Source organism: Vanellus vanellus (genome assembly GCF_965231255.1).
Source record: "Vanellus vanellus genome assembly, chromosome: 15".
In the NCBI taxonomy this organism is placed as follows: Eukaryota; Metazoa; Chordata; class Aves; order Charadriiformes; family Charadriidae; genus Vanellus; species Vanellus vanellus.
The window spans coordinates 7,972,940-7,983,224 of NC_138920.1; the positions used below are offsets into that span (position 1 = coordinate 7,972,940).

Genomic DNA, 10,285 nt, shown 5'->3' on the forward strand with positions numbered 1-10,285 from the left:
AAGTCCTCATGTGCTGATTCCCACCACCACCCATGCCCAGGTTGTGCATCTCACGGGCATATTGGTATTGAATTTATTTCAGCGGGCTGAAATGACACCTCCTTAGGTGAATAATCTTCTAAAGGCTAATATTTACCCAGTCTACACAGGTTTCTGTGCATGAAACCTGAAAGAAAAACTCCCTGAAAATTAAATCGATCAACTCAAATGAGTTTCCTCTCTTATTGCCTGAAGGGATAACTTGAGAAAGAAAGGAAGTGCGTACTTCTTCTAGCATGGATGGGGGGCGGGGGGAGGGTGCAAATGAGCTCTTCCCCATCCTGACTTGCACGTATTTCCCAGTTAGATTTGCCCAATGCTGTGAATATCCTCCAAGTCATATGAGCTATCTCCCACCATTCCTGGAACAGCTGACTCCAGACCTTCTAGTTAAAAAAAGAAAAAAAAAAGGAAGTAATTTTTTTGCATTTTTCTCAAATTAATGCAAAATGTGATATTTCACCTTTTGGGTTTTTTTTTTTTTTTGGAAGTATTTTTCCTCAGACTCCAAGCACTTCTCTGACTCGGGAAAATTAAATGCGTGATCCCATTGCAGAAGCCTGTGCTCAGTCACGGCCCCAGGTCCCAGGCATCCCCTGTATTCCCAAAAGTACCCTTAGTTTCTCACACAGTTTTTTCCCTCCTTGTGCTTCCTGGACAGCTTCTTGTAGAGGTAAAGTGCTCTCTTCTCCTCCCAGCTCTCGAAGAAGGAGCCTGCGATTTTTCTGCAGAGGCGGTGCGCATAGGTTTCCAGGAACACGTTGGCGTAGAGGATGCAGAAGAGGAGCCCCACGACGAGCAGCACAGAGGGGTTGGGAGGCGTCGGGGGGCTGATCCTGCAGTGGGCAGAGCTGAAGGTCAGATAATGGTGGTAGCTTCTTTCAAAGTCCTGAAGCGGCAATTCTTTGTAAGGAAGCTGTAAAAGTTTCAAAAGAGGAGGCAGGATCCCTATTTTAGCCTGAAATAAAGAAAGTTAAAAGTTAAATGGGGTATGAAAAAAAACCAAAATCAATTGGTTAGTACAAAAAACATCAGCCTGGGGGGGTGTAATCGCTGTTACAGCTTGTTTGGGTGCGTTAAGAGAAGGACACTGAAGTGCTTACACACTTCAGGCTGAGCGAGAATAACAGCATGGTGTGTAGGCGCTGAGTACTTTGCACGGTGAGATCCAGTCCTCTCTGTCATCTTTATCTGCCATTACAGAGATAATAACAGGTATTTGTTGTGTGAGATTTACAATGAAACACATAATACAGACACTAGTATGAGTGGCTGCATATTTAAATATTTGATTTTTCTAAGCTCTGATTATTTTACTGTAAATCCATCTTAAGGAGGTATCTGAGCTAAGGAACCCGGGGGCTGGGGAGGGAGGCAGGTTGCATGGTAGAAGAGGAAAGCTGAAAAATTAAACCAGAACTAGTCCAGATAAAGGATATTAAAATAGATAGAAACTGGGCTTGTGAAAAGGGCTGACAACAAAGCCAGCGAGCAGGGCTTTCTCCTTAAAGAACAGCCAGTGCAATAAGATGAGGAGAGACACTCACAGCCGAGACATATATTCATCCGCTTCCCCCCTTTTTGTGCTTGCACTCATGCTGCGGCACGGGGACAGTGCCCACCCTGCCTAGGGAAGGGACCTGGAGATACGGGGACATCTGACTGCCACGTGCTAGCAGCATCTTTGCAGCGTGAGGCACTGCTTGCTCCCCTCCTCGCTCCCAAGAAGCTGCAATTTGGAGCAGGTATATGCTGCTAGTTGATGCACTGGAAGAAGCAACTGAGGTTGTGCCTCTGCCTCCTCCCCCCCAAGCCTGTTACACTGCTTGCCCAGCTGGCTGCTGGGGAGGCCGTGTAAATAGGGCTACAAAGACTGCAGTCCCCACTGCTGCCTCCTAGGATGTGACACGCAGAGGGGTCCCCATGCAGGGACGGAGAGGGGACCCCAGCACTTACACGGTATTTGATGCTGAGAGCGACGGGCACCACGGAGAACTGAGCCGCCTTTCTCACCGCGGTGTCTGCCACACTGAATGCAAAGTGGTCCATCGCCATGACCACCAGCATCAGCATCAGGGCCACGGTGAGGAGCACTGCTTGCACGAGGCACAGCATCACTTCTTCCCGGGACAACTTCAAGCCTGTTGGTCGAATGAGGTTTTTGGATGGGGCCACCAGCAGATGAGCTGCTTTGCTGTCCCCAGCTAAACACTCCAGCTTCTTGGTGATGTAAAAATTGTCAAAGCGGAGGTTTGTGAGATAATTTTTCAAATACCAGGTGGACTCAAAACAGAGATAGAGCATGGAGAAGCCAGCGACCAGTTTGTTGCCAACTCGTACAGAGTCTTTGACCAGTACCTCAGCGGCCAAAAAGTCCTTCCCAATTTTCTCACCAGCAAGGTGCATTTGCTGGTAAATCAAGGAGCTGTTCTTAAGCAATGAAAACTGAAAATGTCCATTCATAGGCCTATGAATATTAATGGCATGAATGGTTTCTTGGATTGCATCCCCAAACTCCCAGGAAGCTGTGTCTAGCAGAGCAGTTGAGTTCAAAAGACTCTCAGAGGAATTCTTGCAGATGCACTTAATAACTTGTAGTATGGTCTTAATGTTGCTTATGATGTTGGGTGTTACATTTACCGCTACAATCATGATGCAGGTCGACAAGAGAAGCTTCCTGCCTTGTTTGGTACCTAACGTAGGCATGATCATACTGAAGACACAACGGGCAGGATGCACCAAGAAAATGGTCAGGAGAAGGAGCAGACTGAGGGAGACGGCCGTTGCAACGGAGAGATGCCAGGAGTACTCCAGGGAAGCAAACATCCAGTTGTAAAAGAGACCTCCTATCACCGCCGTAAGGCAGGAACACTGCAGAAACAAGGTCCACAGCTCTCTGCCATTTGCTGGGACAGGCTTGGAGTAAACCGACCATAGGTCTGTCACGGTCCTGCTCACCTTTGGGAACAGAAAGTCTTCACAGTAGACACGGGGTCTCATCCTGTACAAAGAACAAGTAACTGGCTGTTAGCAGAGGAAGTACAGAAACGCGCTAATTAGGGGCTTTCTCGAGATGATCACTCATGGGTCTTTATAACATCCTTCTCTGAGTGCCTTCCGTCTCACTCTTCTCTACCTCTCCGCTAGCTTGAGTAGCTGCAACTGAGATCTTTCCTGGAAGCATGCAGGATAGGGAAGTTCAAGGCATTTCTCGAAAGATCAAATACCAAGTACAATGAGACTGCTCATCCTCTAATGCAAGCGCAGGAAAGCACTGTATTATTCTATAAAAACCATAATAAAGTTATTCAGAGGGGTCAGCTCCTTAGCAATGGCTGAGAGTGGCTTTAGTGGTTATTTAGAGGACGCTGGAGGGAGAAAGAGGAGGCTCCTGGCTGCTGTGGAAATCATTAGACCAGCTCTGTAATCACAAGGTGTTCAATGGATAAAAGAGGCAGTTGAGTGGGAGTTTCTGATCTCCCTGCCTCTGAAGAGGACACCAAACAAAAATCTGCAGGTTTAAGGGTGACAAATACAGAACTCATCAGAGGAAACTGTTTCACACTGAAGCTCCAGTGCCAGAGGAAATCTCCAAGGATAAGAATTTGGCCACTGCAGACAGGATGAAATGTCCCATAAAGCTATTTAAATGTCTAATGAAAACAAACGTTTGGGAAGGGATATCATTTCTCAGGCCTACCATCTGGCGTGACTCTCCAGAGACCAGAAAACCTGGTGCAGAGAAGGAGCCTCTCCCCAGCATTCTGCCCAGCCAGGCGATCCCCATCTTCCCCAGCCCGACAGCAGCCTCAGTTATCCTTTGAGGGAGAATTTTGACTAGCAAAGGAGGTTTTTTTCAGTGGAAAAAGGCCATTCAACAGCTATCAAGACAGAGGGAAGGAGAGGGGTTAAAGCAGACACTACATACCCAGTGGCAGAGAGGTGCCCCAGTCTTGCTCAAAAACTCTCCTCGCTGATGTGCCTTATCGCTCTGGGAGAGGATCCAGGGTGCAGCTGCTGGGCGATGCAGGACAGGAAACCAAGGCCACTGAGGGCCAGGAATCAGAAAAAAAAAAAAAAAAAAAAAGCAAAAAGCTGTTTTAAAGCAATTCAGAACATCAGCACTGGCAATTCCTAAAGTGAGCGGGCAAACCTGGTGTGTGACGCCCGGGGAATAACCCCACTACAGGACAGAGCCGAGATTCACAGCACTGCTTGGGCTTTACACTTCTTATGGTCTTACTGTTGTTGCAGAGAAGGCTTATTTTCATGACACATAGCTAAAAAAAATGAGTCAATCACATATGGACTGACGAAGATGGAACAAGCATCACATGGAACGTGGGGTGTCGCCATCCCTTGTGGGGAAATCAGCTGTTCTCATCCCAGCTGACTTCTCCTCCCACTGCCCACCAGTGAGCAGCAAGGTCGGGATTTATCTCAGAGAGAAGGGGAGCTTTTCCTCTTTCAGATATCAGTCATGACACAAAGGGATAGTAGGATCCAGCAAACCATGTGCTGATAATTGTTCCTCTCTTCCGGCAGGCTGCTGCTCCCTGCTGAAACTGTGACCTTGTGTGCAGGGTACTGCTTAAAGGCTCATCTCACGCTCCTAGCAGAGGAAGATGAAGCTTCAAACTTGAACTTTTCCCAGATCCACTGCAAAGAAAGCCCTGCCACAGGCAGCGTTCCTAAAGTGCTGAGAAGCTTCCAGACACGCAAGCCAGGACGTGTGGTGCCCATGGGACCGACTCACCCGACCCCTGGGATGTGCAGGGCGCAGAGCTCCAGCCACCAAACCCGCTCCCTAGGAGACAAGGACCAGCCCGTGGTGTTTGCTCCTCAGTTACGTTTCCAAAGAAGAGGATTCTCCCCCCTCTGATCAGCTGGCACACAAGAAGCACGTACCACTGCTGCTGACCCCCTTGCACCGAGCTCGTGGGTTACGGGAACCTTCCCCGGCTCCCACCAAACCCGCCCCTTTGCCAGGCGCTTTCGCACCAAGCCACTGCTCGTGGGCTAAGGCGACACGGCTCACCCAGCCGATGCTGAGCCCACTCCTTATGGGTACCCGCTGTCCTGTACTGAGCCAACCTGAGCCCTCCCGCTGGGTGGGAACCGCCGGGCCCCTGAGATGTTCTCATGCTCCCCTGGGCGGGAGGGGGCGAAGGGCTGGAGGTCAGCCCTGTCCCGGACACCCCCAGGGACAGAGCACAGAGGGCTCTGCTCTCCAGTGAGCGGTGGGAGAGCAGCACCTTCCCCAGGGGACACGGCCGGACCCCATGGGCAGCGGCAGCCGTTGGAGGACGAGGGATGTTGACCACAAGCGGGCAGAGCAAACCCCCCCTGCTTTCTCAGCCCTTCCTGCAGGTACCAGCCAAGGTTCTTTCTGCCCTTGCTGCTCCACACAACTCTGCTTCCTTGCTAAAGTTTTTCTTTTTCCCACGTGGCTGGTACAGCAAAGGTTTCCTCCCAGTGCCCTGGAGCACAGACACTGAATGAGGAACTCTGACTGGCTCCAGCCGGGAAGAGGCACCAGCCAGGCGGGCATGAAAGAAAGTGTTATTTGTTCGGAGCATCCATAGCAATTGCTTGCGCAGGCCATGAATTAGGTCTTGAATTCAATTTTCAGACTATAAAGGACCACCCCAAAAGGCCCATAGCTGTATTCTGCAAAACTCACCAGGTTCTCCTTAGTCGCTATTCTGAGATCAAACTTCTTTCTCACTGTATTTCTGAGCTAACTGATTTCATCAGCCCCTGGGACTCCATCCAGGCTACGCAGGTAGCTTTCTGGGCCAGAAAAAAAAACATTAGCAATAAAGAACAAAAAAAATCTCAAGCCCGCAACACAGTGGTGAGTGTTTTCTGAGCCTGCTGCTTCATCTGGCAAAGGGGAGCTGAAGTCTGTGGGGAGCTGTGCTCGGCCGGTAGCTCCAGGCAGCAGAAAGAGTTTGTATGCAAAGTCAAACCTAGATTTTCTCTGGCTCAACTCAAAACTGATCTCTGCAGGCTGCATTGTCCTAAATCTAGGATATCTTCTATTTTATAACCCAAACTGATAACCTCTGAATGAGCTAGAGCCATCAATGCCGAACGTTCCCCAGGACACAATGAACAAGCTTGCTTTGCTAAAAAAAATAAATGAATTAATTGATGGTGTGCGTATTTATCCAGCTACAGGAAGAGCTGCGGGACACTGTGCATCTCAGCAAAGCAACTGTGACATCTTGCGGCCACATTCTGCTAAAGTACCTCAAGGTCTGTGCTCACTTCAGCTCAGAAACTAAAGTCTGTTGGTGGGAGAGTTTTAAGGAAAACGAGGGAGTGAAGAAGAAACGGGAGGCTGGCGAGCCGGTGACGGGGATGTGTACGCTCTGCCCCGTCAGGATGCTCCGAGGTGACTTTTCCCGCCCTGTGTCACTGGGGATCTTGTGGCCCGGCTCCAAGGTGGTATAAAGGGGCTTTGATTTCTTGACAAGCTCCAGTCTCCATAGAGCTCAAGCACTAAAATTTTGTAACATCCCTGATTTAGACTTTTTAGCACTACAGTAGGAGACAAAGAAGAGCCCCACCTGCCCGCAACTAGCTTGCTGTAACTGGAAGAAGACGACAGAGGGTTTCATTTGGATTGTAGCCAGGAAGCATGGCCTGGCTTTGCCCTGATTCGGGATGGTGGCCGAGCTTGTACCCACCAGGACAGAGACTTTACCTCCATTTGTGCTTTGCAGACTGCCGTGCTCACAGAGTGCGTCTCAGGGCAGTCCGACCGGGGGTCTCTTGCCGAGCCACCTGCCAGCGCAGCCTGTCGTGACGGGGTGGTGGCCACGATGGGAGGGGGTGCCACTTAAAGGAGCAGCTGTATCACAGGTAGAGCGTGGGGTACACGAACTATACAGCTTAAGAAAATGACTTAGTAAAGAAGATGAACGGAGGGCTAAAAATAGGATGATTTAAGGCTGAAGACATTTCTCCATGGCAATACCATCAGCACCTGCTGATCACCTTATTCTGCCAATTCAAGAAACTGAGGGTGTGGGAAAGATTAGCTCATTAGTGATGACTCTTTGCTTGTGAAAATCACATGCAATGAACAACTTATGGTGATACAGAGCCAGGTCACATCTTCCCAGGTTTTGACCATAGAAAATGCCAGCGATACCCTTTCAGTGACTGAGGAGGGATAGATGTGATAAGGGAACCAAGGCTCTCTAACCTGCAATAGCTGAATTTCCCTACCAGGCTCGCCTTTCGTTCGTTTCAGAAATCTTTCCCTTTCCCTCCTGAACTTCCTGAACTTCCCGCATCGCTGCCGGGTGCAAATCGGCTGAGCACAGCCCCAGAATCACTTACCGCTGTAAAGACCAATACAGCAGCTCTTCTGTGTGAACAGTTTGTAAAGCAGCTTGAACGCTTCTGGGATAAAACATACTACAAAATGCTTTCCTACTGTAAATAAACCAGGATGATCTTCCTCCAAGTGTCTCAGGAGAACATGTGGATGTTGGTCCGGGATTGGATGGGGAACATCAAAGAAGTAAAGCAGAGATATTCTGGATGTTGAATTTCAATGCGTGAGTGGCATTTCCTGTTAATTAAAATTCACAAGCAGGCTGCTAATGTGAATGGCTTTTGTGATGGTTGTTGGATTTTTACATTCCTAGAGAAATGGTGCATAGGCGGGCAAAGTTCCTTTAAAATAACAGTCAAAGTTACAGAAGGTTAGTACAGTACTTTAAATGCTCTTTCCTGGGAATTTTCATATCTTGACTCACATCACAGACCCTTCAAGAATAACGGGGTTGACTTACCATAAAAAGCTGCTTTTGGCAAATTTTAGTACTACCAGCAGCAAATGGAATTAGAAATTATTCCTGCAGGCCAGTTCACCTTCAAGCCCCAGAAATACTAAATCTTAAAATCTCTATTTAAAAAACAATTAAAAAGCAAGCATGCCAGACTAGCCCTGGTCTCACAGATGCCTGGATATCAAAAAAGCAGAATTAGGTAATGCTGTCACCCACATGCCTTAAACCAGATCCTCTGGGGAGCCCTGGGAAACACAGGGGCTGCTGATAAAGCCAGCAGAAGCCGGGTCTTTGACTAAAGTAGAGGTTTAGTATCCAGGTGCTCCTCACACCTTCCCCAGGTCTGCCAAGGCCCCGCTGTGTGACCTCGGGTAAGCCACGGGTCCCCTGCGTGCCCCCGTCTCCCGTGTCCGACACAGAGATACGAAACCTTCCCTGGCTGCGTTTGTGAAATACCTTCTGATCTTTGACAGACAGTGCCACCGACGTGCCAGGATGCTGGGAGTGATTTTTGGAGACCTCTACACCAACTTTGTGGTCTCAGCTGTGCTTTCACGCCCAAGTAAAACCCTCCTCCTGGATTCAAGCCAGATGCACCAAGCCAGACCTGACTGCAACTCCTACATCTGCAACGGAGCCAGACTGGATGTTACCTTTTGAGCCTCAAAATTAGACGACCCGACCCCGCCAAAGGCCCTCGCTGCCTGTCCTCCCGGCTGCAGGGACAGAGGCAGCTCTGTTCCGGTGACCGACGCCGATCTCCCACAGCAGCAGCTCTCGCCGCAGCAGGGCAGCGGGACAGCGGGGCTCCTTCCTGCGGCTCCCGGCCACGCCGGGTACAGCCCGTTCCCTGGCCCCGGGACAGCGATGCCGTGCTGTTCATGGGACAGCCAGCTGGGAAAGGGAACTGCAAGGAGCGATTTTCCCTTCCCCATTCAGCCCATCTTCGCTAAGGCATGACGAGGAGCATCCATGCAGAAGGACGGTGCCCAAACCCAGCGCGCAGCCGGCATGGAGCTGCCCCGGGGAAACGGGACGGTGATAGGGGGTAACCCCAGCAAAGGCATCTGCCAGAGCTGCACCTCTTTAGCACAGCAGCCCTGAGACACCGGGCTAGGAGCCTTGCCAGTCTCATTGCTCCTCTGCTTAACAGGGCGCTGTTTTGGCTCAGACTGGGGGGGAGACCTCACTGTCCTCCTGCTGGGGAACCACTGCCCAAAGCTAGGGGAGGGGGAGGCTCCGGCTTTGCTTTTCTCCTCCCAACCTACAGAGCAAACAGGACGATCTGATGTGCTAACAAATGTGCTTTATTGTACGTTTTCCACGATCATTAAGGATTTTGTTGAACATTAAGGATTTTGTTGAACTTGACTGATCAAAGTTCCACATTCAATTGGTTTTGACAGTCTCGGTTCAACCCCAACAAGTCCCTACCTACCGTGCGGCCCCAGGGTAATCCCCCGCAGCAGCCGCTGTGGCTGGTGAGCATCGCCCTGCCAGCTCTCCCGCCTGGCCCCGGGGTCTGTCAGCAGCACAGGAGCAGGGGGCATGTGCTGGTCCCTACCCTGGGCCAGACCGCCGTGCCAGCTCCACCAGGTCACATCGTCAGAGAAATCTGTCCCTGCACAGGGATCCAGTCGCTCACCTTCCCTAAACCAAGAATCATATCCTTCATCTTTCAATCTGTTTCAATGACTGATCTTTTAGATTAAATATTTCAGATTCTTACGTAAAATTTAAAAAAATCAGATAAAATGGTGATTAAAATCACAGTCAATTTGCAATGCTTTCATTGAAAGTACCCAAGCAATCTGATTTGAAAAGATGTTAGGAATTAAAGCCTATTTTTCAGAAAGGTCAATAATATTCCAATGCAACTTGTCCACTGACCTGTGACTCAGCGGGTGGCTCACTGAGTGAGTCAATCTCACAAACCTAAGACTGGCCACATTCACCAACGGTGAAATACCACCAATGTCCAAAGTTACGTCAGAAATTAATTTAGTCCCAAACCCCCATCTGTGCGCTCAGTGCAAAGCACCGGGCAGCAATTACTATCCCAGGTTTTCAAAACAACGAACATGTTTGGAAACAAACAGTTGCCTTCCTGTTTCCAAAGCATGGAGTAACACACCGAGCCCTACCGACACATCTCCTGAATCATCCCTTCACACAGAAATCTGAAGAAACAGTCTTCATCCTTCATGAGAGAGTTACTCATGAGATGGTAATGAGACCCCATCCTTCACATCCTGCTAGAAGCACCCGGCCACACCGCCTTCCCCCAAGCCAGATTCTGATACTCACTCACACTGGGTTGCACATAAAAATTCCAGTTGCCTCCACCCTGTTCCCAGGGCTACTCTCCAAAACGAGGCAGGGTATCAGAAGCTAGGGCAGCAAAGCTCGCTAGCTTTCATGGGGGGAAGAGGCATCTA

At 49.6% G+C, this 10,285-nt stretch overlaps 1 protein-coding gene across 1 annotated transcript; it reads right to left on the minus strand.

The window, feature by feature from the left end:
- Window positions 1-655: 655 nt before the first annotated feature.
- OCSTAMP (osteoclast stimulatory transmembrane protein) lies at window positions 656-9,397 on the minus strand (the record flags this gene model as incomplete). The annotated part of the gene is made up of 7 exons (XM_082491379.1): window positions 656-997; window positions 1,996-3,040; window positions 3,968-3,991; window positions 4,796-4,846; window positions 6,577-6,638; window positions 6,752-6,885; window positions 9,286-9,397. 7 exons carry the CDS (start codon window positions 9,395-9,397, stop codon window positions 656-658), a joined length of 1,770 nt encoding a protein of 589 aa, XP_082347505.1.
- Between the last annotated feature and the right edge of the window lie 888 nt (window positions 9,398-10,285).